At 45.0% G+C, this 27,862-nt stretch overlaps 2 protein-coding genes across 3 annotated transcripts in view; both read right to left on the bottom strand.

Annotated features, from left to right (window-relative positions):
* The window catches only part of CKMT2 (creatine kinase, mitochondrial 2), a 31,529-nt gene extending 30,798 nt beyond the window's left edge, over window positions 1-731 (bottom strand). Inside the window, exon 1 of one of the 2 annotated variants that reach the window (XM_059418168.1) lies at window positions 362-731. The gene's annotated coding sequence lies outside the window, so the exon portion shown is untranslated. The remainder of the gene's footprint in view (window positions 1-361) is intronic. The other variant, XM_059418167.1, reaches the window with a different exon arrangement.
* Window positions 732-3,260: 2,529 nt separating this feature from the next.
* The window catches only part of RASGRF2 (Ras protein specific guanine nucleotide releasing factor 2), a 251,066-nt gene continuing 226,464 nt past the window's right edge, over window positions 3,261-27,862 (bottom strand). Inside the window, exons 20-27 of the mRNA XM_059418164.1 lie at window positions 24,917-24,977; window positions 24,516-24,619; window positions 22,159-22,243; window positions 18,915-19,112; window positions 12,969-13,048; window positions 11,920-12,037; window positions 11,272-11,340; window positions 3,261-7,723 (exon numbers count right to left, since the gene is read on the bottom strand). Of these exons, the coding sequence (XP_059274147.1) occupies window positions 7,631-7,723; window positions 11,272-11,340; window positions 11,920-12,037; window positions 12,969-13,048; window positions 18,915-19,112; window positions 22,159-22,243; window positions 24,516-24,619; window positions 24,917-24,977 (808 nt within the window). The 3' untranslated portion in view covers window positions 3,261-7,630. The remainder of the gene's footprint in view (window positions 7,724-11,271; window positions 11,341-11,919; window positions 12,038-12,968; window positions 13,049-18,914; window positions 19,113-22,158; window positions 22,244-24,515; window positions 24,620-24,916; window positions 24,978-27,862) is intronic.

The raw sequence follows: 27,862 nt of genomic DNA, 5'->3' as shown, positions 1-27,862 counted from the left end.
GTTAAGGTTCCAAATGCGGAGGCATTTAGATACTCCGTTAAGAAAAATTCCTAATTCGCCGTCCAAAACAAGCCGACCAGCAAGGTGCTGAGAGCAGCGCCTCACCGCAGAGCTGTTGCGGGGGTCGGTCGCCTACGCCTGTGGGCGGGGAAGAGCGGGCCGCAGGGCGCGCGCTCTGGCGGCTCATCTAGGGGTCACCACGAAGCCCTCACCCGGGAGCAGCGCCCCTGAGAGCTGTTACCGCTGTCCTCCGAGGTCCCGCCCGCAGCCCTCGGTCCCCTGCTCACGAGGCGCCTCACACCGGCTCTAGCAATGCGCCCCGCTTGGCAGGTATAAAGTCGGGTTTCAGGGGCTCACTGACCTTGGAGCCGGAGTCTCCCACGTCCCGCTGCCCGCAACAGCTGAGAAGTGTAACCGCAGCTGGCCGCCTTGGCCTTGAAAAGCCTCCGGGCTGGGCGGGGCGGGGGCCCATGTCGGCCAATCCCGTGTCTGCCGTCGGACGTCAGGGCGCGCAGGCTCCCGCCGCGGTGCCCTTGAAGGCCCCGCGTCGGACTCTTCCCCTGGGTCCTGGGCTTTCCAGCACCTGCCCTTTCTCCCGAGCGTTGCCCTCCCCCACGTCCCGTCCCGGAGTCCGCGGCTCCCCGGACTGTGCCAGGTTCCGGGCCTGCAGCCTGGCTGCCGGGACCGCTCAGCCCCGCAGCACCCGGCTTCGGCTTCGGGGTGGAAGCGTCGGCAGGGGGGCTGCCGCACCTGTTAGGGGATTTGTTTCCAAGTTCCCTCTGCAGCCCCATCCCGCGAGGGAGGAAGGGGGTGGCGGCTGGCTCTGGAGGATGACATTGTCCGCGCTCCCCAGCTGAGGGCTGAGAAGTAGAAGATGCGTAAAGCTCCCGCTTCCCCGCTGCTAACCAGGCTCTGAGCCAGGGGCCAGAAGCATGTCCTTCTAACTTGTTGTCTAGGGCCTGGATTCAGGGACGACAATCACGTTGCTCTTTTAGATCAAGCCATCTGAAGTAGACTGCTGGACGATTTCCCTTTCAATCCGCACCAGTTTAATGCATCACCCAGAAGGCCCTGCAGGCCACAACCCTGCTGAAAATAGCCCTCCTTGGGACCTGCGCCCCAAACCAGAAAGGTTGACTGTAAATAGCAGTGACCCACGAGGACTTGGGCTGCAGCCCTGACATTTCAGAGAGAGCAGCCCGGGTCTCTGGCGATGGTCACGTACCCAGCCTCTATGGCCAGGTGCACATCACCAGCTGGTTCCTTTCCCTTTTTTTCTTAGGGTCCAGCCAGGAGCAGGGGATAGAGCCCAGAAATAACTTCCCAGCTAGAATGGTTCTCTTTCAGAGTTTCTACTTCTTTTTATTATGACCCAAAGCAAAAATACATGTTACCTTTGCATGGGGTTACTGACTGGGAGGGTGGATGAGGGGACCAACTGGGGTCTGGGAAGCTTCCTGATTTGGGGGTGACTGGATGGGTGCAAACGTGTCTAAAAATTCCTCAAGCTGTGCCCATAGGATTCAGGCACCTTACTAAGTATTGGTCATATATCAGTTAATATATATGCTATCATTTTGACCTAGCTTACACCGAATCGAAATTTTTACGAAGCCATATTTACCCTTTCTTCATATGATATACTCAGATATTTTATAGGCTCGTCTATGTTATCTCATTAAAACATTGACAGATTTGGACCAACCAAACTGATTGCATGATCTTCTAGAGTTAGAGTTCCCAGTTTGCACATTCTGTTATAAGGGACCATGGTCTCTCCAGCCCCTGGGGGCCTCCCCCAGCAGAACAGGCAGCAAGTTAGAGGTCTCCAGGGCTGACGAGCTTCTTAGTAGACTGGGTTCTGCGGGTTGGGGTTAGGGTTAAGGTGGTGTGTATTGGGGAGGGGGGTAGTTTAGGCTTATTTCTTCCTAAAATAGCTCTTTTGCAGGCACACTGTTTCCAGGCATTTCAGGCACCAACTGAAATAAATCCAGTGACCCTGAAGGAACCCAGATCCCAGACCCAGAAAATGATGAAGCTTTGAGGAACATGGAGACGTCGAGTTTAAAGAACGGCAGTTACATTGGGAAACTCTTCTTTTTCTTTCTTCCCCAATTCCTTACTAATGGACATTTAGTCCTCTCCCGCTCCCCAAGACCCCCCTCCACCCTACCTCAAGGCCTCATCTTTTATAGGGTCATTTTACAGAAGTAAGTAATGTCAGAAGAGAAGTGGGCACATTGCTGAGAAAACAGGGTATCACTTTTCTTCGGGCAACCGGGCCATCTTGAAGCTTACGACAGGGGTGACAAGTGGCTCACCATGATTCCACAGGTGCTAAATTCCTTCATACTGTCCTATGCCATTTATCCCTTTCTCATGGCTGCCAACTCCAAGTTCAGGGGCTCTCCCCACACCCAGTAGCCAGTGCGGCCATGAAGCTGGCTCTTGCCATACAAACAGGAACAGAAGTGAAGCCAGCAGTGGCCATGTCACCTGCTTGAGAGGAAATCTGTCCTGGGCTTACACTCTTTCCCATTCCTGAGGCCAGCTCGAGGGCTGGAAGTGTTGCCAGGCAAGGGCAATGCTGTGTGGGGTTCCTGAATCCCCACCAGCCTGGTTGCTCATTTCAGAATTGGAAAGGGAAGCCAAGGAAATAGGAGATGCCCCAATCCTTTCTCCCCTCACTTCTCACTTGTGCACAACAGCTGCATCATGCTCTCTTCAGCCTGAAATGGTAGCACGACTTCATTGACTTGACTACAGTTAGAGTATTTTTATCAAAATTATTCCATGTAGCCATTGCAGTCATTCTAAGGGCAGACATGTATCTTATTTCCTAGGTGACGACGAACTTGGCCTCAGATGGCTCAGTAGCCCATCCGAGGTTGGAATGATGGCTGGGCCAGGTCACCCGAGCACTCAACCTGTCCATGGGGGTTGAGCTGCCATTCGATGAACCGGGCTGTTTGGGCAGTAATGAGGTTCTATGTGCCTGAGGGTGTTGAAAGGTGGTCAGACATGGGCTGGGGACGTCACAGGAGAGATTCAAGCGCTGGGGAGACAGTGGGGCCAACGGCCCTTGATATTTTTTCCGAGGTTCTCTGATATTTTAGTGCCCGCAACATGGGCTTCTTCCAAACTTTATTTTCTGCTGAACTTTAGAAGTAAACAAATATCTGAAGAAGCCCATTGCTACAAAGAAGACGAGGTAGAAGAATGCAAAAAAAAAAAAAAAATCAATGAAGAGACCAATGAGATTTTCGAATCAAGAAAGGCGAAATTTAATTTGCATATGGGTATAACCCACACCCCACCTGGCAAGTGTTAGGCCACAGCACAAACCCCTCTGTCAGAGTCACAATTGTCAGCAGATTTGCAAAGTTACTGGACACAAACATTACGCTTCTCAAAGTAACACACGGGTCTGTCCATATACACACAAACACACACAAATAACAAAGAAATACATTTAAATAATTCTCTGCCAAAGAGAGATGAGGATGGTAATCACGTTACCTCACATTTGGATAGCACTTTACAGTTCACAATCTAACCCATTTTGTCCTGACGACATCCCTGTGAGGTAGGCGGCACAGGAATCACGATTAGTTCTATTTTGCAGATGAGTGAACGGGCTCGAGGAGGTTTTAGCACTGACCTAAGGTTTCCCCACTCGCAGGTGGACATCTGGGCCTCGGACTCGGCCGGGGAACCTCGGCCGGCTCTTTCACAACTGCCTTTCTAGGGAAGAACAAAGTGGGTTGTGCGAAAGACCGTGGTTCAACATCCTATAGAACTCTTCTTTTTTCTTGGGCAGATGAGATCAAGTACAATCAGCCCTACAGTTAATGCAGGCTGTGCGGAGGCCTAGATGAATAATTTTCTCAATCATCCCTGTGTTTACACCTTCAACAAAATAGTTGTTTTCTACCCTAGCTCTGCCCTTCCTTGATTTTTAAGTCACTTATGGCCATGGAGAAAAATGACACTGTGATTAGATTTCATTGACTCAAGTCTTATTACCAGGATTCACATAGTGGCGCCAGTAATCAAGTCATTATCTACACGTACAATCTGCCGTCTTACTGAAATGAAAATGAACCATGTTCATTTATTCCTTCTGGCTGTGCACATTAGCCTGGCTCTCTTCTTTAGCCATAAATAGTATATAATTTATTCCACCATGTAATATATATGCCACATATAGTATATCCTATTTCAATAACAGTAAAAATGATAAAATATCACAGGCTGGGTTAAAAAAAATCTTTAAAGCAAAGAGAAAGATTTTTTTCCAGGGGGAATAAAAAAAAACTTTGCAAACAAAAGCTAAATAAAATCATTTATTTTAAAATAAAAGTTATTTGGGGGGCGGGAAATGACCCCTCTATTGCATTACTTTTTAAGTTGGGAATTTTAAAAGTGACCCAGTCATTGCCGACCCAAGTTTTTATCTTGTATAATACAGTGAGAGAAGAGGTGCTAACCCATCATCGTATACTCCAAGTGGGAATGCAATGTATTTTTCTCTTCCAAGTTATTCAGTATCTATGAGTTTTGTTTTTAAGCAGTACTTTAAGACATATGAAATCTAACAAATAGTAAGCTTTGTGGGAGAGCCACTTAAAATATTGCAACAGTAGTTCAAAATTCTCTCTTTAAATTCCTTCAGAGGAAACACTAAGGAGAAGTGACAACATTGTACTTCATGCTTCAACCTGTCACATATTGTATTGGCTTAAGTAAGAGATTTGTCCCTGCAGCAAAACTGGATGTCTTAGTTAATAACCAAAGGCATCCCCTAAAAGTCCCAAGATAATTTCATCGACAGTACAAAATGTGGGCATTCATCTGAAAGCATGAAATTGGCTTTTACTTCTGACTTTCTAGGTTAATTTTGCAACAATACAAGTGTTTGCCATTTGGTTGACAGGCTGACCTGCCTTCTGCTCTTAGAAGTGGGTCTCATATAATAGAATATAGGCAGACACAGCTGGGAGTGCATGCTCCAACAATAAACACAAACTTGAAAGGCAGAAGAAGATGGGTGCTTTAACAATCAGAAGCACTACAAATTGCTCTTGGCTATTTTAAATGTGACCAAATTGAATTTTTTAAATGCACATTCTTTTCCCAGATGGTCCAGAAATGGTGCACATCATCAAAAGGAGCTCCCTTGGAGGCAGAGGTCTCTCTTGTTGCATGCAGTTCCAGCAAGCTTTCAGACTCCAGTAAGCAGGAGGGGCGTGTAACTCAAGGAAACGCTAACGGTCACCATAGCAACTGACGGTGCCCGTAGTTTACCACTGGGGGGCGCGTCCCACATTCTGCAGGAAATTGGCGAGACAGCTTTGTCGCTAGCTGAGGAAACCCTGGCTCTCCAAAAGGGGAGGAGCATTTGGAAACGCCTCTATCTCTCATCTTTCTTTAGTAAGAAGGACTGCAGTGCCTCTGGGAACATTTGCGTCGGACAGATAAGGGTCCACACGCAGAAAGACCTCTTCCCGTCTGGAAGACTTTGCAGTCTTCAAGGCATAGCGCATGGACCTTGCCACATGTTGTTCTGCCTGAAACTACTATGTGTGTGGTCCTGCCACTGATTTTTCGTGGTTTTTAGTCCACCTTCCAAGACTGTGTTTTTGAGCCAAGAAAGATAAGCTTTATTTTCCTTTTCTTCGGCAAGACCTCGAGATGCTTGGTGAAGCTGACATATATGAGTTCAAACCCTCAGTACGTGAACACTGAGATACAAATTGCAAGTTATGCATCATTACGATCCAAACAACCCATGCTTCTTATCATGCGTCACGATGCATCAACCTCTCATTTGAGACTAAAGAGAACAAACAAGCAACTTCTCAAAAAAAAGAAAAAGAATGCATTCATAAGTAACCCTCCTTGGGTTTAGTGCTACACTGTTGGCTAATATGAGCGATTGAAAGTATTTTTGGAATGGTCTTCAAATATTAGAAGTATTTTCTTTTACTTACTTGGTATTTCACTATATAGTTATGTACAGAGATGGCCCTTACCATGCAGGAAAAATGTACATTCTCCCCATCTAGGGTACATTATCAACACTAGTGCTTTCACTGGGCCTTATGAGCCAGCAAGCTGAATTTATTAACCAGCCGTTAGTTCTAACAAGATCATTAAAGTGCAAAGAAGGAGGGAAAACAGCGAGACAGATCAATATTTTCAATGTCGGAATCAATGTACTTCATGCCCCTAAGAGAAATCATCAGGTACAATAGGCTCAGGTAACAACAACTCTGTATTTTTCCTCTTTCTTCTTTTAAAGCAGAGCTCTCCCTGAGAAGAGAAGAGGGAGGTAAACGTGAGATAGCCCTATTTCTTCCACAACCATCAATCCTGGGAAAAGGAAGGTCCCTTCCCCAGCACAGACTAACCCCTGCGTTGAGTCTTCGGAGAGAAGAGCTGTCGAGTGGTTGGTCCCATCTCCTATACACATAGAATATTTTCACTCATAAATATCCCAAAATTTTAAAACAAAGATGACTGGGGAAGAACTGTCAACCAACAGCACACAGACGTGTAGGTTTAAAAAAAAAAAAAAAACCCACGAAACAACGTTTTAAAAAATACAACCAGTATTCATAATGAGCGTAAAAATGGTCTGTGTAAATCTGGAAAAAAATCCCACATTTCTGTGGGGAGGGTGAAGGGGAAGAGCACAGCAAGGTGCAGAGATGATTTTTAAGTCTGTCTGATCACTCAGCCTAAAACCCTGTGGCAAGGTTGTGGCCTTCTGTCCCCTTCCACAGTCTCGTTGGAGAGGTGTGCAGGCCCCTCTCTGCAGACTCTGCACCTGCCTCTCTGAGAGCACCGGCTCCTTGGGCCCCACAACCTCAGGAAGGAGCCCCTACCCCACCTGAAGACAGCCCCTGGCTGGGATCCCCCGGGGCAAAGCCTACCGAGTTTTTAAAATTTTAACAAAGTTACATTCACGTGGCTGTCATCGTGTCTTTCCTGTGCTGTTGCCTAAAGACCAAAAAAAGCAGTCTCAGAAATGCCATTTCTCCAGCGTAAGTAGTTAGAATGCACTAAAAACCATGCACATGCTGTAGACTGAAATTGCTCATATGGGCGCCCATCCCTACGGAGGAAGCCTCGGCTGTTCTGGAAGCTGGTAATACAGAGAATGTGACAGAGGCAGTTATAAACCCTAAGAGAAGGTTGGTAGGTGTACCCAGGCCAGTGAAATGCCAGACGAACAGCTCGGGCCTTTTCCAGGATCCTTGTCCGCGAGCTCTGACGGAGCCCGGGCAGACTCGGAAACCGACCTTCTTACCCGCTTCCTTGAAATGCCTCCCAGCATCTCCTATATTACATTCCCTTATGAAAAATGCACCATCAGCTCTACCGAGGATCAATCTTTTCTCCTTCCCACCCCAAGTCTGAAAGCATTTGTCTTTGACCCCAAACAGCTGGGCTTCCCTGGCTGGAGACAGAATTCCAGGTCCGTTCCATCTTCTTCGGTGCACGGAGGAGACTGGCTTTGTCTCCGTCCCCGGTCCTCACGGCGCTGTGGGAAGCATGGCATGCACAGTTCCGTCCGGCCCGCTTTCCAGGAGACGTCTACAGACTCAGGGGCGAAGCCAGACCTTCAAGCAGGGAGCCGAGGTTCAATTTTTAGTGACAGTTCATACAGCGTATCTTCATCTATGATGAGGGCTTTGTCAAGCAGGTACTGAGTGACCTGGAGGAACAGGGAAATCCTCGCTTTGGGTTCTTTCGGAACACGAGTGCGCACATTTTCTGAACGGAATCTGACACAATTCAACATTTTCTCTTGAACATTTAAAAATGTTATATCATGGTTTTAAAAATCATGAATAGATGCTCACTGTACAAAAAAAAAAAAAAAAGAAAAAAGGAAAAAAAAAAAAAGGAAGGGAGGGGGGAAGAAGTGAAGAAGGAAAGGAAGAGAAGGAAGGAAGAACCATACATTTCCAGTCATCTCCCAGCTCCTCACCCCAGGGATGTCCCTGAAGAGGCACCACTGTTATCATTTGGTTTGTATTCTCCAGAGTGTCTGTCTTTCTAGACACTACATGTCCTTATAGAAATCTTTTCTTCCCTTATAATTCTCAGGTACATCTTATTCCGCTTCCGTCTCCTCAATGTAGGACGGGAGAGGTCCCCACGTCAGCACAGAGAACGTGAACTGCCGTACAACATCAACATGTGATCTCCCCGAGTGCATTTAACAATCTCTTACTGATGGGCGCTTAGTTGCTGTCAATGTTTCACGCTTACACAAAGCGACAGTGAAATCCCTGTTCGCACATTTGCTTAGTGCTGACGTGGGAATGTTCTTTTGGGGTGGACGCTAGCAGTCACATGAAAGGAAATGACACTAAAATAAAAATGTTGGGGCCTGAAGGATTTCTGTGGAAACACTGCTTTAATTTTATGGAGATATAACTTTTGTAAGAAAAATGGATAGTTGGATTAGTTTTAGCATAAATATCACAGTTCAGGACCGTTCCCCTACCCCAGGACGTTCCCTCCTTCCGCTCCCCTGTCAGTCTGCTCCCAGGAGCGGCCCGTGCTGTGATTTCTAGCACCATGCATTTGTTTTGTCTACTCGAGACTTTGATGGAAGTGGAAGCACACAGTCCGTACTTGTGTGTCTAGCTTCTTCCGCTCAGTGTAACGGTTCGAAGTCCTTCCATGTTGTGACGTCTACCACTAGCCTGCCCTGCCATTGCTGAATGGCGTGGTGTCCTAGGGATCTGCCACATTTGTTGATTCTTTCATCTATTTATGGACACCTGGGCCGTTTCCAGGTTGGGGTTATTATTAAGAAATGCTAGGAATTTTTTTTTTTTAAAGATTTTGTTTATTTATTTGAGAGAGAGAGAGAGATCACAAGTAGGCAGAGAGTCAGGCAGAGAGAGGGGGAAGCAGGCTCCCTGCCAAGCAGAGAGCCTCATGTGGGTCTCGATCCCAGGACACTGAGACCATGACCCGAGCCGAAGGCAGAGGCTTAACCCACTGAGCCATCCAGGTGCCCCTGCTAGGAATGTTTTATACAAGACTTGCAGTGGGCCTGTTTTCATTTGCCCTAGGGTAAATACCTAGGAGAGAGATTCCTGGGTCATAAGGTAGATGCATATTTAATGTTTGAAGCAATATCCACACGGCAGGCACAGTTTTCTAAAGAGGATGGGCCATGTTATTCCCACCAGCAAAGCAGAAGACTTGCACTTTCTCAGTTCATCAATTTTTAATTTTAACAGATGATGCAAAGATATCCTCCCAAAGTTCTGTACCTAGAGTGTGTGAGAGTTCCTGGTAGATCCCACACGCTGACGTTTGCTATGACCAATATTTTAACATTTTGTTTATCTGTCAGGTAAAAATGATGCCTCCTTATAATTTCCTTCCTAAGTTGAGCTGTTTAAAAATATTTACTGGCCAGTTTTGATTCTTATTCTGTGAGTTACCTCATCTGTTCAAAGCTGTGCTGATTTTTCTACAGAGTTGTGTATACTTTTCTTACAGACTTACAGGAATACTTTCCTTCTGTCTCTTTGTTTTACATGTTACACATGTCAACTGCTGTGGGCACCTGGGTGGCTCCGTCGATGAAGCGTCCGAGTCTTGATTTCAGCTCAGATCGTGTTCTCAGGGTCGTGACATTGAGCCCCTCACCAGACTCCACGCTGGGTGTGGAGCCTGCTTAAGATTCTCTCTCTCTCTCTCTCCCTCTATCCCTCCCCTTGCTTGCCCCACACCCACATGCGCTCTCTCTGTATCAAAAGAAAAAATTTTTTTTAAAAATCACCTCCTAGTCTAAGTGGTTTTATTTTTGCTTTTTAAATTACTATATTTTGTCATATAGAAATTTTTTGGCTTTTTTTTTAAAGATTTTATTTATTTATTAGACAGAGATCACAAGTAGGCAGAGAGGCAGACAGAGAGAAAGGGGGGGAAGCAGGCTCCCTGCTGAGCAGAGAGCCTGATATGGGGCTGATCCCAGGACTCTGGGATCATGACCTGAGCCGAAGACAGGGGCTTTCCCACTGAGCCACCCAGGTACCCCCATATAGAAGTTTTTAATTTTGATGCAGCAAACTTAATTAAGCTTATCTTTTATAGCTCATACATCCTTTGCTTAAGAAGTTCTTTCAAATCTAAAGGTTGCAGATATTTTGTACTATATTTTATTCAAATAATTTAATACTCTTTTATATTAAGGTAATGAACTCATCTGGATTTTTTTGTGTGTGAAATGGTATCAGATGGAGAGCCAAAATTCCCATTTCCTTTATGAGACTGGTCAGTTTCTTTCTGGCACTTTCTTTAAATGCCTCCTTTATTCCATATTAGATTTTCATATAGACAAAATCTGCATCTGGACTGTATCCCATCCCTTGAATTTGGATTCCTATGCCAATGTAGTCCTGCATTATTCACTATAGTTTCAGGATATGTGTCTATATCTGGTAGTGAAAGCTCTATTTACTCTTCTTATTTTTCAAAAAATCCATCGGGTTTTTTTTGTGTGTGTGTGTGTTTTGTTTTGGTGTTTGTTTGCCTATCTGAGCGTCTTTATGAGTTTCACCATAAATTTATCAAGTTCCATGAATAATAAGGAAAAAAATGGCTGTGAGTTTTATGGGAATCTTCCATACTACCCTCTCAATTTTTCTGTAAAGCTAAAATGATTTTAAAAATATCTATCTATAAATGAAAAATGAAAAAAGGAAGGAAGGAAGGAAGGGTGGGTTGGTTGTGGCTGGGATGGAGGAAGAAAGGGGCATATGATGTGAGATGAACCTTGAAAGATAAGAAGGAGCCATGTAATGTAAGACTTATTGGACACATCAAAACTTTTACTTTCTCGATCTGAAGAGCATTAAAAGCCTCTAAAATATTTTACACCGGGGACAAATATATTTGACTTTATGTTCCAGAGAGTTCTATCTGGCTGCAGTTTGTAGAAAGGATTTTACATTCTAGAGTGAATGCAAGTAGACCAGGTCACAGACCAGGTAGCTTGGACCAAGGTGGTAATGATTTATGAGAAATATAGAACATACCATCAATAGATCTTGAGAAACTGATGTTCTTTTTGCCTTCTTTATTTCCCAATCAGAGTTGCCAAAGATTTGTCAATTTTCTTGGTCTTTCCTGTGAGTCAGCTTTTGATATTATCAATCCACTTTACCACTGTTTCTAATTCATTAATTTTCACTTTTTTCTTTATTAATTCCCTTAACAACCATACAATGTTACCTTTGGCTGATGGTCTATTCGATAGCAAGTCTGCTGGAATTGGCGTATCTCTCTGATGATGTGTGATATCTGAGAGAGAAACAGTCACAACAAAATCAAAGCCCAAGTATTTCCTTGTATTGCAACACATTCTTCCAGGTCCTATCCACAAGTCAGCACATACTTTCTCCAGTGAAATGTCAGAGCCCTGCCCTATCATTTTCTATGCCCAGCCAGGGCTTTCTTGCCCTTCCATGAGCTACATGAAATGCAGAAGAAGATACTGACTTCACAATCGGGAACAGCTGGCACTGGGTGACCTCAGGTCCAGCAATGGCAAGCTCTTCGGTGTTACTGACCTTGGGCTCCTTGTTCTAACTTGGTGCTTAGAACCTGGTTGTCCAGCAAGAAGCCTTCAGCATCTGTCACTACCCTGTCTCAGGAAGTCATTCCTGGAGATTTATTCCCCACCCCTTTGCCCAGACTGCATGCAAGCTGAAATACCCCTGCTGAAAATCGCATCGATCAGTCACATCAGTGAGGAAACCCAGTGTCCTCCATCCCTTCCAGCTCAAAATGTAAAAGCAAACAGTGACCTCTGTGACTTAGCCTCTTCTCTCGAAGCTACTGACGTCACTGAAACAGGCTGCTGATGAAATGATCACTTACCATTCTCATCTTGGAGAAATTAACAAGGCCTTCTTCGGTAAAGTTTGGTGTTCCCTCTTCAATAAATGCCAGGTCTGTCAGGTACATCCCCAGATAAGGAACAGCTGGGGGGTTACAGCTGCAAAACCCAGAGACACTGTTCTCAAGATCATTCACACAAATAGCGACTCCCCTCCCGTGTTTCACAGGAAGCAACCACGCTGCTTCAATCCTGAAGAACAAAGTCTTTTAATTCTGTCTGCACAAGCACACTCACGATATTATGAGTTTTCATTACATCTCACAACACAATAGAACAGAAAATTACAGCCTGTGTTGTACAATGTGCCTGAGACAATGGCATGTTCAAACCAAAGGATGTCTTACAGACAAATACCAAGTATGTGCTAGCGGTACTTGTCTGTGGTACTTATACACGGGCCGCGCTTCCCCAGGGAGTAAGAGCATGGAGGAATCTTCAGGAGCTGGATAGAAAAATCAATGTCATTAGAGCTTTTAAAGCTTGTTTTCTGCTTTCATTAGTATTTCAATGTTTCAGAGGTTATAGACCTAATGAATATCACTACTGCACTCTAAAGTCATGCCTTCTTTGTTGTGGTTTTCGAGGTGGGGTATCCTGGTCTTCTCAAAGTCAAGAGTTTGGAGGACATAGGCTTTTGAGCCAGAGAGAACTGGGTCTGAGTCCCAGCATGACCACTTGCTAAGGGTTGATGGCAAACTCTGTGAACCACAGTTTCCTCATTGTGTTTAGATTAATAAATACCAAATCAAGAAGCTTTTTATAGTAAAAGATGGTTTGATTTTAGAGTAAAAGATCGTGATATTTTCTTCGTATCTAGGATTATCTGCATGTCCATAGGACACTTACTGTATGCACAATATTTCAAATGTCCCCCCCAAATCAGGAAAATACCAAGATGATGGAAGTTGTTGCCCATTTGTTTTTCTTTTCAAAGCCAAGAAGGAGGTAGGCCACTATTTGTAAACTGTATACATTTTAAAAATACATTTCTGAATTATAAATGACTTAATAATTAAGATAAACTTACTTTTTAAGGGTTTCTCTGAGATTTTTAAATCTTCCTTCAGATGAAACAGTTTTCTGAAGCTTATCCATGAGAGCTTTTGTCTGGAAAGAAACGAACAACTTAGCTTGCCGTGAAAACACTGCTGTGGTTTGACCAAGAGATCCTCAGTTCCCTTCCAGAGTGGCAGGTGCTGGTGCCTTTATCAGACCGTTGTGATGTGATATGATTTTTGAAGTATTATAGGCATTATGACTCAATTTGATGTTTAAAAAGAAAACTTGTGGGGGCGCCTGGGTGGCTCAGTGGGTTAAAGCCTCTGCCTTTGATTCAGGTCATGATCCCGGGGTCCTGGGATCAAGTCCCGCATCGGGCTCTCTGCTCAGCATGGAGCCTGCTTCCCTTCCTCTCTCTCTGCCTGCCTCTCTGCCTACTTGTGATCTCTGTCTGTCAAATAAATAAATAAAATCTTTAAAAAAAAATAAAATAAAATAAAAAGAAAACTTGTGGAGAAGAGAAAGTGACTATATTGCTCATTTAGGCAAAAAGTGGAAAAGGTATAGAAAAGAAAAAGTGCGATGCACGAGAAATTAGGGACTTAAATGATTGGTAAAGCACACGTCGACTTAGGGAATCTTAAATGGGAGGTCTCACGTCAGGTGGTTTTCACGGTCAGTCCTTTCGGGTGTTAATTTCCGAATCACCAAGACACAAATTTGGTTGCTTAGCTATCTTCTGCTACAAACCCTTTGTTTTGCGATTATCTTTCTCAACTTGTTAGAAAAGCAAAACTGACATTTTCCAAGAAATAAAACTGCTGTTGACACTGATCTGGACTTTCTCGCATGGACGCGGGAGACCGGGAAGGTGGCACTTGGGGATGATGACCCACTCCCGGTAATACCCAGGCGGGCTGGCAGGAAAAGCTCTCAGAGTGCCCAGTTTGCGACTCTTCAGACTACTCTGTCTCGGTCTGGGGAACAGCTGCATGCTTCATGACAGCTTTCAGAATGACTCAAAGGGGTACCTTCCCCACCCTGGTTCCTGAGGACTCTGGAAGAAGATAGCCAGCAAGGCCTGGGGACGGACGGCGGGGTGAAGGGGACAGGATGGGGCCCCAGGTGGGCCTCCTGCCTGGCACAGAGCTGGCCTTGGGCTGAAAGAAGCTGTGCAAACGGAGTCTGTCCTAGAGCCACAGACCGAATTTGGTGGGCCTCAAACTGCCCGGTCCTCCATGCCTTCTGGATGTCTCTCTGTCTGGACTCAGATCTAAAGAAGAGACTGCCGCAGAGCAGACGGTATGATGAAAGAATCTGAAGGAGACCATATCTGCAACCAGGCACTCCCGATGGTGACTAGACCCAGGTCCTGGGCCCGGGACGATGGCCTAGCACTTCTTTGAAAGCCACTTGGAGTGACGCCTTCATGGGATTGAAATGGTATATTCTACTTAATGCCTCTACAGGTGGTACATTCAAATTTGAAAGAAATATTTAGTATCAGTCTTATCACCCCTATTCCAGAGTCAGTTATCCCTAAAGCTGCATCCTGTCAAAGACATAGGTATCACCTAAGTCAACAACAGGAGAAGTTTAATGTTTTATTTTCTTCTTCTTCTTCTTCTTCTTTTTTTTAAAGATTTTATTTATTGGACAGAAAGAGGACACAGCAAGAGAGGGAACATAAGCAGGGGGAGTGGGAGAAGGAGAAGCAGGCTTCCCGCTGAACAGGGACCCCAATGTGGGACTCAATCCCAGGACCCAGGGAGCATGACCTGAGCCGAAGGCAGAGGCTTAATGACTGAGCCACACAGGCACCGCTCTTTTTTTTTTTTTTCTCAAGTTTTTACTTAAATTCCAGCTAGTTGACATACAGTGTAATATCAGTTTCAGGTGTAGAATTCAGTGATTCATCACTTTCATACAATACCCAGTGCTCATCGCAAGTAACCTCCTTAATGCTCACCACCTGTTCAATCTATCTCCTCCCCCCTTGGACCCCTTACCCCCGCCACAGTCCACTTTCCCTCCAATAACCCTTAGTTTGTCCTCTACAGTTAAGAGTCTGTTTCTTGGTTTGCCTCTCTCTTTTTTTCCCTCACAATGTTCATCTGTTTTGTTTCTTAAATTCCACATATGAGTGAAATCATATGGTATTTGTCTTTCTCTGACTGACTTATTTTGCTTGGCATAACACTCTCTAGCTCCATTCACTGCAAAAGGCAACGTTTCTTTCTTTTTTGTGGATAATATTCCACCATGTGTGTGTGTGTGTGTGTGTTTGTGTATATATACATCCTGCATCTCTTTTATCCACTTATCAGTCAATGGACATTGGGCTGTTTCCATAATCTGGCTATTGTTGATAATGCTGCTATAAACATCAGGGTGCAGGTAGCCCTTTGAATGGGCATTTTTATATCCCTCGGGTAAATCCCAGGTAGTGCAATTGCTGGCTCACAGGACCAATGTTTTCTTAAAGAAGATTTATGAATCCCTTGGTACCAACCTCAGATGAAAAAAGAAATAGGGGAGAGAATGAAAGAGAAGGCAGAGGAATGACTTACTGACCTTGACGAAGTGTGGCAGTGTGTGTGACCAGATAATGTGCTCTCTGTATCCAGTGCCCAATGGCAAGGGTTACCATTACCTTATGAGGAGGCAAAAGTGAGCCACAACAAGGGTATCGGTGTCCAGTTTTTAGATTCTGATCTAGCTGTTTGAAGCCCATTTTAAAAACAGTATTAGGACACCACTCATCATAAAATCTATCAAAAAACTAAGAAGAGGGAGTAGTTTCCTCCGTTTTATAAAAGCATTTACAAAATACCTATAGCTAGCATGATCCTTAATTGGGAAAGACTGAATGCTTTCCCCACAAGACTGAGAACAAGGAAAGAATGTCCTTTCTCACCAGCCTTATTCAACGTAGTATTGGAAGTTTAGCTAAAGCAATAAGACAAGAAAAGGAAATAAAAGGCATATCAATTAGAAAGAAAGAAGTAAAATAGTTCCCATTACAGATGACAACGGTCTGTGTAGAAAAATCCCAGGGACTCTAAAAAAGGCCCCTAGAACTGATCAATGAGTTTGGCAAAGTTGGAGATAGAGGACAAATACAAAAAAAAAAAAAATCAATGACATTGATTAAATTAAAAATAAAAATTAAAACCACAGTGACATTTAAAATTTCTCTAAAGAAAATGAAGTATTTAGGCATAAGTCTAAAAAATTTACACAGAACTTATCTGCTGAAAATTTCAAAATGCTGATTTAAGAAAGCAAAGAAATCCTAAAGAAATGGAAAGACAAACTGTGTGGACTGGAAGACTCGACAGAATCAAGATGTCAGTTCTCCTCAAATTGATTGGTTTACTGAAATTCCAATAAAAGTGTCAGTAATGGTTTTTAGACTTTTTTTTTTTTTTTTTTTTACAAAATTTACATGGAAAGTCGCAGCACCTGGAGTAGCTAAAATAATTTAAAAAATTTTATTAAAGATTTTATTTATTTATTTGACAGAGATCACAAGTAGGCAGAGAGGCAGGCATAGAGAGAGAAGGAAGCAGGCTCTCTACTGAGCAGAGAGCCCCACGCGGGGCTCGATCCCACGACCCTGGGATCATGACCTGAACCGAAGGCAGAGGCTTTAACCCACTGAGCCACCCAGGCGCTCCTGGAGTAGCTAAACTACAATAAAGTGGGAGGGATATAAAAAGAACTCGCAGATCTCAAAGGTTAAAAAAAAAAAACTAATTAAAAAATGAGCTGCAGGGGCGCCTGGGTGGCTCAGTGGGTTAAGCCGCTGCCTTCGGCTCAGGTCATGATCTCAGGGTCCTGGGATCGAGTCCCGCATCGGGCTCTCTGCTCAGCAGGGAGCCTGCTTCCTCCTCTCTCTCTCTCTCTCTGCTTGCCTCTCTGCCTACTTGTGATCTCTCTCTGTCAAATAAATAAATAAAATCTTAAAAAAAAAAAAATGAGCTGCAGACATTTCATTGAAGAGGATAAACAGATGGCAAACCCAGCATATGAAAAGATGTTTAACATCACTAGCCATTAGGGAAATGCAAATTGAAACAATAATGAGATATCAAAATGGCTAAAATGAAAAACAGTGATAACAGCAAATGTGGGCAAGAATTTGGAAAAACTGGGGGATCCATACTTTGCTGATACAAGTATAAAATGGTACAGCCACTCTGGAAAAGAATTCGACAGTTTCTTATAAAAATAAACACAATTACCATCTGATTCCGCATTTGCACACTTGGGCATTTATCCCAGAGAAACGAAAACTAAGAGTCACACAAAACCTATACGTGAATGTACATAACAGCTTTATTTGTAACAGCCCCAAACTGAAAACGACAACCCAGATGTTCTTCAAGAGGTGAACGGTTAAAATGTCCTATATTTATATCATGAGGACTACTTAGCAATAAAAAGAAACGAAGTATTGATACACGAATGGATCTAGGGAATTTTTAAAAAGGCAATCTCAAAATGTCATCTACCATATGATTCCATTTATATAATGCCCTTGAAGTGACAAAATTTTATAGAGATGGAAAACAGATTTTTGGTCGCCAGAGTTAGGGAAGGGGCAGGGAGGAAGTGGCTATGGCTGTGGAAGGTGGCAGGGGGGATCCGGGTCACAGCACTGTGTTGTATCTTCACTGCAGGGGTGATCAAAATGCATAGCAGTAAACACACACAGGCCCAAATGAGCACATACGTAAAACAGATCGTCTGAATAAGGTTAGTGATGTTACCAATGTTAACTTTGTGGTCGGGATGTTTAGTTACACAAGAGGTTACTGTGGGGGGCACTAGGTATAGGGTGTAGGAAATTTCTATTATTTCTTCCAAACTATATGTAAATCTACATGATCCCAACATAAAAAGTTTTGTTTTGTTTTGTTTTTAAATAGAACTTATAAAACCTATGGTGAGGCCCAGGCTTTGATCACAGATAAAAGAATTTGCTTCTGGCGCCAGGAGGACATGGCGAAGTCTGGAAAATTCCCCCAACACGGTTTGAGAGGGCTGGGTAGTTATCTGCTAAAGAAGAGTCAGCCTGCCCACAAGGGATCACCAAGGACAGGACAGCCTCTAGGAGAGGTAGGACATACCCAGTCTCAGCGAAGCCGGTGGGAACCAGTGAGAGCTGTTGGGCAGGTGAGGTCAGCTAAGGCCTCCTGTTCCTGGGCAGGCCAGGCAGACCACACACCCACACACACCACACGCAGGCAATTCACGGGGGCCTGGAGCCGGCAACCAAGTAGGAGAAGACTGCACCAGGAGACCGGTCAGTGCACAAAGCCTCCCAGAAGCCCAAAGGAGCCCTCCCCGGCACCCAGAGAGGAGGCCGGGGGGAAAGGGCAGCAAGGAGACTGATTTCATTTGAATCTTGAAAAAATCGAATGAAAACAATAGGCATGAACAAGTTGAGTCCCATTAAAAGGAAATTAAGATCGCCTCCTTAAAAAAAAAAAAAGAATGCTTCCTGCACCCCTTGTCTTTATGCCAAAAGTTTACTACATAAATGAACAAAATCAAAAACCAACAACAGTGAACGTTGAGACCCTAGGGCACTTATACGTTTACTTTGGGGAGAAAGAATGCACTGCCGGACACTGCTGTGTTCACTCGGAATTCATAGGCCTTCTCTAAATAATTTAGGAGACAACTTCTGACTAGCAACTGCACCGTTTGAGGTTGTCCCCAAATACGTTATAATGAATGTCTGGGGTTGTATTTATTTTTCTAAATTAACCAGTTAGAAGTGCACCTGTGTGGAATCAATTAAGCGGTAAGAACACAGTAATTACCCACGTTGGCACCTTTCTTTGGCAACTGAGCTGCTCGATGTGGTTAATTATTTTCTAATTCTTTATATTTCCCTCAGCTCTGGGCTCTGGTCTCCCGGCCTCTCCTCTCAGCCGCGGGTGGGGGACACGCCGGAGCTCACCTGCTTGGACACCTTGGCCCAGGTTTTCTTCAGCCTGTAGATGGCGCTTCTGTTTAAGGCTGAGGTGATCTCCAGCACGCCATTGTAGTTGTGCAGGCAGCGACAAATGTCCGCCACGGCCACCCACTTCTCTATCGCGTTGGCACGGGAGCTGACATCGGCATAATTCATTATCTGGGAGGCCACCAGGTTACTCATCTGAGACAACGCAAAAGCCAAGAGAGGCCAGCTAAGAGCCGAAGAATTGCATTCAGGCAAAGCACCTGACTCACCCATAGAGATGTCAGGAAAATAGGGTGGCAAGGGACATGGAGGTCAAAGTCCACATTTAGATACCAACTTTCTGAAGAGACTAAAATGTGTAGTAATGCTAATAGCAACAAGAAACCAATGGGAACCTGTTCATCCTCAGAGTGAACAGAGAGGGACTGTTGGGAATCCGTATGTTGGGGGAACAGGTCATTTTTTTTTTTTTAATGAATAATTTTGATGAGGGAGTTATTTCTAGTAACTATTGAGGAAATGGAAAAGAATGAGCTAACTCTGGAGGAATGGCAAACTTTGCTGACGATGGATTCACTCCTTGGGGCTCTCCACAAGAGGTCCTTCACCCCTGATGTGTGGGAACCAGGAAGGCCCAACTACCACAGAAAAAGAAAACACACTGACCCCCAAGCAAATCAGACTCTAACCTGATCAGGTCTCAAGTCAGACACATTTAGGGACAGGGGAAGAGAGAACATTTATTCCTTATCTCGCTGGATTTTCCCCACCAGAGTGAATAGGATAAGTACTTTGGGGAGTACTATTTCAAGTACTATAGTACTTGAAACTACAGTTTCAAGGGGTAAGTACTATTACGCTATTAGATGAAACCGAGAGAAAAAGAGGCAGCTGGCACCGCCCAACACTTAGCATACAGAAAGGGAAAGGACAGTTTAGGATTGATTACTAACAAAGGGAATGCAAGGTCTGTCATCTTATATCCATACAATGAATCTGGTGAGTGTCATCTTATATCCATACAGTGAATCTGGGGCGTGTACCAGTTCTCTGACAATTCCATAGATCTCACAGTGTCTCAGAATTGTACATATTCATTAAAAAATTATTTTATACTGAGAACCTAGAATGGACTAGGCATTCTTTAAGGTTCTGAGAACAGGAAACACCAAAAAATCAGTATCCCTGACCTCAAGCCACTGAGCCTTGTTAGGCAGAAACATGAAGGGAGGCAGACACAAACAAATAAATATCACATAATGAAAGGCAAAGCTAAGTCTTCATGGAGGGGTTTGCGGACATGGAGGTCGTGGGGGTTGTCTGGCCTCGTAGAGAGGAGGCTTCCAGAAAGAGGTCATCCCTGCTGTGAGTCCTAAAGGATGAGGAGGAGCTAGCCACTGCTTTTCATCAGAGGAGACCATCTGGAAAGGGACGGAGGTAGAAGGCACAGTGTAACAGGGGATCTGGCAGTCGTCTTGAGGAGCACAGCAAAGCCACAAGAGAGACACGGAAGCCCGGTAGGCAGGGCTCTTGTAGGCCACGTTGAGCCACTGGGACTGTATTCTGAAGGGGAGAGGAAGCTGCTGGCCAGATTTTGTCATGAAAGTGATAAAAACAGATTGGTCTTTCAGAAAAGTTTTTTTTTTTTTTTTTTTCTGTGACACTGTGTGAAGAATGGGTTTGGGGGCAAGGAGATGACAGTCGGGAGAGTGAGGTAGGAGCTCTCGGAGAAAAGGATGAAAGGTTAAATCAAGGTTGAATCAAGGCAGTAGGGGAAAATGGTCTGGGACGTATGTAGATTTCGGGCTCCTTCGTATATTGGGGAGTGAGGTGGGGTGGGAGACACAGTCAGAGATGCCCTCTAAATTCTGTGTTTGGGTGAGTGAGTGTGTGGTCTGGGCCACACACTCTGGGCCAAGGCTAAGAACATTGCGTAAGATGAAGAAGTAGGCGGGGCAGGTCTGGGAGGTACTAAGGATCAGGAGACCCATTTGCAATCTGTTGAAGGCACAGTGCAAGTAGCCATCCAAGCGGGGACGTGAGGGTCTGGAACCCGGGAGGGAACTTCTCATTTGATGGTTCATTATATCCCAAGCGTATGTACAGCACAGAAAACAGAAGTCCATTTCCTAAGCGGGGCCTCTGCTTCTCAGAGAAGAGCCGTAGGGCTCCCGTGTCCTGTCTCTTAGGCAGCAATGGCGTGGGTGCTCCTCGTGGGGTAACATCCACGAAGCACACGTGTAACCTGCAGGTACCCTGCACAAAGCTCTGTCTTGGGAATCTACATTGTTGTTTTTTATTGTGAGCCTGAATGACTTATTAATTTACCTACAGGGAAGCTTGTAGTCTTTTTTTTTTTTTTTAAGATTTTATTTATTTATTTGACAGTTCGCAAGTAGGCAGAGAGGCAGGCAGAGAGAGAGGGGGAAGCAGGCTCCCTGCTGAGCAGAGAGCCCAACGGGGCTTTGATCCCAGGACCCTGGGATCATGACCCGAGCCGAAGGCAGAGGCTTTAACCCACTGAGCCACCCAGGCGCCCCAGCTTGTAGTCTTTTTTAACATCATTATCCCTTTTGTTTTTCAGTAGAACCAGAAAGGGAGCCTTCCCTTTGCCTACCTAGGCCTCAAGATACTCCCACATATGTGGTTCCGTCAAAGGATGAAGATCATTAGAACAGAACTGATTAGGAGTCGGTGGGTAAAAAAGAAGCTCCGTCTTACTGCTGGAGAAAAGCAGAGCAGCGAGTTGGACCGACAGCTGGTCACCAGCACGCACAGCTGCAGTACCACTGTAATTACGCTCGAAGCGGTCCCTTCCAACCCTGGAATGCATATGCGCTGAGTGTTCAGTAATAATGAGGATGATTTGTACTAACCCAACCTTACTGTCACCAGCATCACCGGGGACCAGTGACACATGTGCTAGTGTAACTAGTCAATGTATCACCACGACGTAATGATGATTGTAATAGCAATAACAGCAGCCACCTATACATTATTGAGCATTTACCAGACTGGAGTTTCATCAGAAGTGAACCTCTCATGTCTGGAAGTTAACTAGAAATTATTACATCACTGTGAGCTCTTAGAGAAGATTAAAGATTTAAAAAAAAAAAAAAAACTTTCATCAGTTTTGTTTAAAAAGTGGGGGCAGACTTGCTTTATTTTAGGGAAGGAGTCGTAAGACCCTGATACTTAGCTTCCTATAACATGCCCAAGTTTTATTTTTATGGTTACTCACATCATTGAAGTGCTGGCTGGTTTTCATAATGTAAGGTGTTCTTTCATTTTTATCCAGCTTCATCCACCCCTGCCCAAGAAATTCTCTGTAAGTTCAAAGCAGAACAGAAAACCAGTTAAGTTTTTAAAGTGGCGGCCATGATCCTGAACTATGAGTACAAATATTATATACATTAAATTTGACCATCTCAAATGAATTTTGGCTCATCTCCAGCATTTTACCACTTTACGCCAAAAAGAAAGATTTTTCAATTTCCACCTTTCTCTTATAAATGTTTGGAATTTTGTCCTTATTAGGATCAAGATAAAGGCTCCTCTGAAATTGGAACACAATGACCATCACAAGAAGAATAAAGACATTAAGTACTAACTCAGGAACCAAGACTGTTTTCCCTGGATCGGCTTAGAAAAACTTTAAGCCTTAGCAGAAGGGCTGAAAAATCCATCACTACCAAAAATGTTTATTACGAACAACATGTGTTCCTCCACTTTGCTCTGATATTCTCCAGGACGATGTCAAATCCTCAAGCAGGGATTTCCCTCTGCTCGGCCAAGAGCCCAGAACAGGACACATGGTGAAGGCTGCATAAACACTTGTTACCACTTCACACAGGGAAGGCCGTTCCAGTGGTAGGAGCTCAGCCTGCTGGAAGGTCTGTCTTCTGAGTAAGATCCCTGCCCCTTCACTTGGCTCCCAACCAGCCCACCAGATCACAGCAAGCAATGGACAGGCAAGGTGGTGCATACGGCAAGTATTTTGTATTGGCTTGACAAAAGAGAACCTGAAGTGAAATTACTCTGACACAGTCTTAATCCAGAAATGTTGAGTGAGTTCCTGCAAGAGGTTGTTTTGTTCCTCCAAGTTCCCGCAGGGCTGTTGGATATAAAGGTATGGCAGTTCCACAGATGAAAATAATGGGTAGATGTCCAAGCCAGCAGGGAGGGGAGGAAGAGAGAGTCCCAGGAAGAGACTGACCGTGGAGGTTTGGCCTTTGCTCTTTCTCCTCCTCCACAGAGCTCAGTCAGGTTCATCTCCCCCTCCCCGAATTCCCCACTGACTAGAAGCGAGTCAGGAGGTGGGGAGAGGCACTGTGGTTTCTTTTTTTCTTAGAGGGAGAGAGAGACAGACAGACAGACAGAAAGTTGGGGAAGGGCAGAGGGAGAAAGAGAGAGAATCTCAAGGAGGATCCATGCCCAGCGCTGAGCCCAGAGTGAGGGTCAATCTCATGACCCTGACATCATGATCTGAGCCAAAATCAAGAGTTGGACGCTTAGCTGACAGAACCCTTCCCAAGTGCCCCATGGCACTTGTGGTTTCTAACTCAAGGCTTCAAGTAGTCACTGGGTTCTTTTGGACAGCCAATAGTCCACATTTCATTCCCCCCAACCTCATGCATCAGTGGAGATGGGGAGGGTGAGAAGATACACCGTCTACAGAACAGCCTGCAGGGCGTCTTCTGGCCTGGGCCCTTATGCCTCTCTGACCGCCCACTGCTGCACCTGAACCCCCAGCATCATCATGGCCTCTTCCCTACCTGCGACACGGGTCACATGTGTATCTCTTGCCCAGCCCCTCCTTTATCCTTCATTTAGCTATTTCAAGGACGTGGGCCAACAGTAGCCATTTGTCCAAAGACCTTGCTTGTGGAGCTCCTGATTTTGCAGTGGGAAGGGGCTATAGGCCCCCTCGTGCTCTATGTGAGAAGGCTGAAGTGGTGACACGGCCACTCATCATGGGGCAGCTGACGCCCCAGGGCTCTGCTCCGCCTGCACTCAGGGAGCGCTCCATAGCAGGAGTCTAGCCACCGTGTTGCAGAGTCTCTTAGGTCAGCAATACCTGTTGACTCATGGGAGCAGGTGAGGAGTTGTAGCCGAATTCCCAGATTTTACCCATCATCAGTGCTTCTCAAAGTATACTCAGATCACATAGTAGCGTCTGGGATTCTCATGGAAAATGCCTTTTTCCTGGCCTCAAACCTACTAGAACCCAAATCTCTGAAGGGGATATCTGGGAATGTACATGTTTAACAAGCTTCCCAAAGGACAGCGGGCACCAAGCAGTTCAAGAACTACGGTTGCAGCCATAGTGACGTTCCTATAATCAAGGGGGTGAGAATACAAAGAAATTCCCATTCCATGGAAACTGCTGCACGGAAAGAAACATCCTAACAGTCCCCGGTGTCTCCAAAGCCATATTTCTAACATAAACTGGGACCAAAAGGCATTGGAATCAGACCAAACCACCCTAAGATTAAGACTCACACCTCTGTGCACACACATCTGCCTGAGGAGTAATAGCAGCTCTACGCCCCCCGGGGCCTGCCTGAGGGGGCCTGCAGCGGGGAGGGCCGCACTCACTCGTAGGGAATGCTTCTGAAGACGATGTGGTCCAGGAGGGTGATCTGCTCAGCCAGCTCCATGGCGGACAAGGTCTCAAAGCACTCAGCCTTCGGACAGTCTGTCTGCAAGAGAGGAAGGTGGGGATGGCACACGCTGAGACCCCGCGCCCGCAGCCGCTCCAAGGACAAGGTCCCTCAGGGATTCCAGCCTCGAAGACAATGACAGAAGGCTCGGAAATATCAGCCAGCATTCACAGTATGGACCAAGTGCTGACCTCCGAGGCGAATCTAGGTCATCTCACCATGCTTCACCTAAAACGGCGCTGGAGACCCCAGTGCTCAGTCATGGCCGTAACAGTGCTCGCCTTTGAGAGGGAGTTTGCACACAGTTGTGCTGGATGAGACCACGGCTGGACTTACCAGTTGAATTATATCCTCTAATTTTAGGTGGATGTCATCTTGATCATCTTGGGAAAGGGCCCTAAAATAAATAAATAAATAAATAAATAAATAAATAAATAAATAAGATAAAAATAAAAATATCCTCCATGAAAAGAAAACAGGCATGCCAGGAATGAAATGACCATGAGCAGTTCGCTTTTCCCTGGCTGGCAAGCTGGAGGGTTTGGGGTCCATAAGGCTGTGCCACCAGCTGGAGGCTCCAGAGACATGAGCTGGAGACAGGAGGTCAAAGAAAGAGAAAAAACACATGCGTTAAAGACCAGGAGGATCGCTGAGAGGGCTGGCTTAGCCCAGGGAGCCAACTTCTTACATACAAGGTGGTAAATGAGACACCCACCATCAAAGCCACCCCATCCCCGTGCACCTGTGCAGCAGAAATTCAGGGGAGTTCCTGGGGGACAAGAATTTGAACCACACAAGGCAGTAGCCAGTAGGTAAACTGTTTCCCTTGATTCCCAGATGGGCTTTCCTGAGACACATTTGGTTCTGTAGCCCCACACACATAGCTACTCGGCTCACAATATTTTTTTTTCTAGTGATGAATGACTGCATAAATACCTAAGTTAATTAATCCTGAAGTGGGTGCTGGTTTCAGAGTGGGAGTGATATTTCATGTCCAACAGAAGTTCAGAGTCCAGGAGAATGATACTGATTATATAACTTGCCATCTGGGCCAAGCATTTTAAGTTCGCCAAAACGAAGGCATGATCATATATTAGAAGTAATAAAATGTTTCAACGCTCCCAAGCCATGTAGCCTGTCTCCTAGAAGGGGGTAGTTTTCAAAGAAATAATGACGTGATATTTGCAGTTCTCTGAACTGATGAAAATAAAACTCAAAAATACAAAATCGACAGAGATGGGTGACTGTACACTCCCCACATGCCGGCCACGTGTGAGGCATCGGACATACACTCTCTCGTAGCGTAAGAAGTCCCTTCCAAGTAAGCACTCTGATCTCCATTTCACAGATGAGGAAACCAGAGTTCAGGCGAACTAACTTTCCCAGGGTTTGGTCAGTGAGCTGTCCTGTTGCCCTTGCCTGTCTTAGGCAGTCATGTGAAGGCACCTCTTCAAGGATCCAGCACAGAACACATCCAAAAAAGCCCCGTCTCCTTCCTCTCTCTTCCCTTCTTACAAAAGCTCTTGGCTGTTCACCAGGGAGAAGATTCCTTCTAGAGTAAAGGAGTGGCCGGCCGTCCTCTTGTCAGCAATGAGCCGTATCATTTGTCAGCGGAAAGAAATACTCATCATATGAGAAAAGGCAGATGAAGGTGAGGAAAAAAATAAGCAAATGCAAGTCTTTCTCCAAAGACTGTTAAATCACACTTAAGGATTCCACATAGGGGATAAAAGCAACTCTTTCCCAAAGTTTATGTCATTCTCTCCAGGGTAGTCTAGGTTCCTGGAGAGAGCTCGGTAGCCGCATAACTATCTGTACCGATAGAAAAGATCTTTCTTTTATGAGGTTGGGCAATAGTTTTTCCTTGGAAAGAAGTGGTCAGGATGTTGGTTAGCTTCTATCAAATGTTACTTTCATCAGTGATCTCACGCTAATGTTCCAAGATGCGTCCTGGTCCTGTTCAATTATCTAATGTCTTCTCTTCTCCCAAATGCCTATTGATGCTTCTTGGGACTTTGTGAGGTTTGTGGGTCACATTTTCATGACGTAAACCCACTCCAGCTGCCCACCCATGAAGTCAATCATCGCTTGTTTTTTGGTTGGTTTTGTTTTTTTTTTATTTTTTTATTTCATGGCATGTTAGTTGTCTACCAAGATCTATGTCTACATAGATTCAGAAACCAGTTAGTCAGACAACATTGGAGAGGAAGTGGTATTTTAGAAATAGAAAAGTCTTGAGCAGAGGTCTTTTATTTTTTTAAAAGATTTATTTATTTATTTAACAGAGAAAGACAGTGAAGGAGGGAACACACAAGTGGGGGAGTAGGAGAGTGAAAAGCAGACTTCCCGCTGAACAGGGAGCCTGAGGCGGGGCTCGATCCCAGGACGCTGGGATCATGACCCAAGCCAAAGGCAGACTTAACTGACTGAGCCATCCAGGTACCCCTGAGCAGAAGTTTTTAGTCACAAACAAGACAAAAAACTATGTATGCCTATTAAGCTTCTTCATTATAAAGTAACCCCTGTGAGACAGAAATGGTTTATTACTGGGAGCTTTCAGTTTCCTGTGTAAATGTAATGTATGTTTAAATACATTTCGTGTTTACATCTCGGTATTATACAGCTTGACTGCAATACCTCTCTAATGTCAGGGCTACATTTGACTACAGTGTGATATGTCTTTATCTCTCGCAGCCACAACTTGTATTTGCAGGGAGGTATGTTCATAAATTTTCCCTTAGAGGGAAGATCCCTCTACCTCTGGCCCATCTCCAATAGAGGACGGACGTGTTTCTAGTCTTTAGACTGTCTTCGTGCGTTGATGGACAAGCCAGGACACTGGGTTCCTTTCACATGTCCCAGTCAGCATGATCAGTTAAAAATATGTGCATTTAGAATGAAATGCCAAATAACACATTTAAAAGGAAATAGGATTATTCATGTTCTGCAACTGGAAAAGTCCTCTTACAACAGTGGAAATCAGATAGGCTTAAAAACAGAGCTAGGAGCAATGGGCCTCTGTCTCCAGACTGGTCCGCACTCTCTGGGCGGACTGCTTGCTGCTGAGACTGGCAGGCTTACACCCGTGGCATGACCTGCCTCTGTCTCTGCTCCTCCTCACTTTGTGACTGATTTAATTGCTTGTAGTGTCTCCTGCTGGGACCTGCCAGACCACCCCGTCCTTCCTTTGCTTTCTTGGGCATGGCTGTCCTTCCTTCCAGGCTTACTTGAGCCCATTGCTACCTATGCTCTGGCATATTTTTTTAAAAAGTCAGATGTCCA

This window comes from Mustela nigripes, chromosome 12 (genome assembly GCF_022355385.1).
Source record: "Mustela nigripes isolate SB6536 chromosome 12, MUSNIG.SB6536, whole genome shotgun sequence".
Taxonomy (NCBI): Eukaryota; Metazoa; Chordata; class Mammalia; order Carnivora; family Mustelidae; genus Mustela; species Mustela nigripes.
The sequence above is the reverse complement of the archived record's forward strand: the minus strand, read 5'-3'. Positions and strand labels throughout refer to the sequence as shown.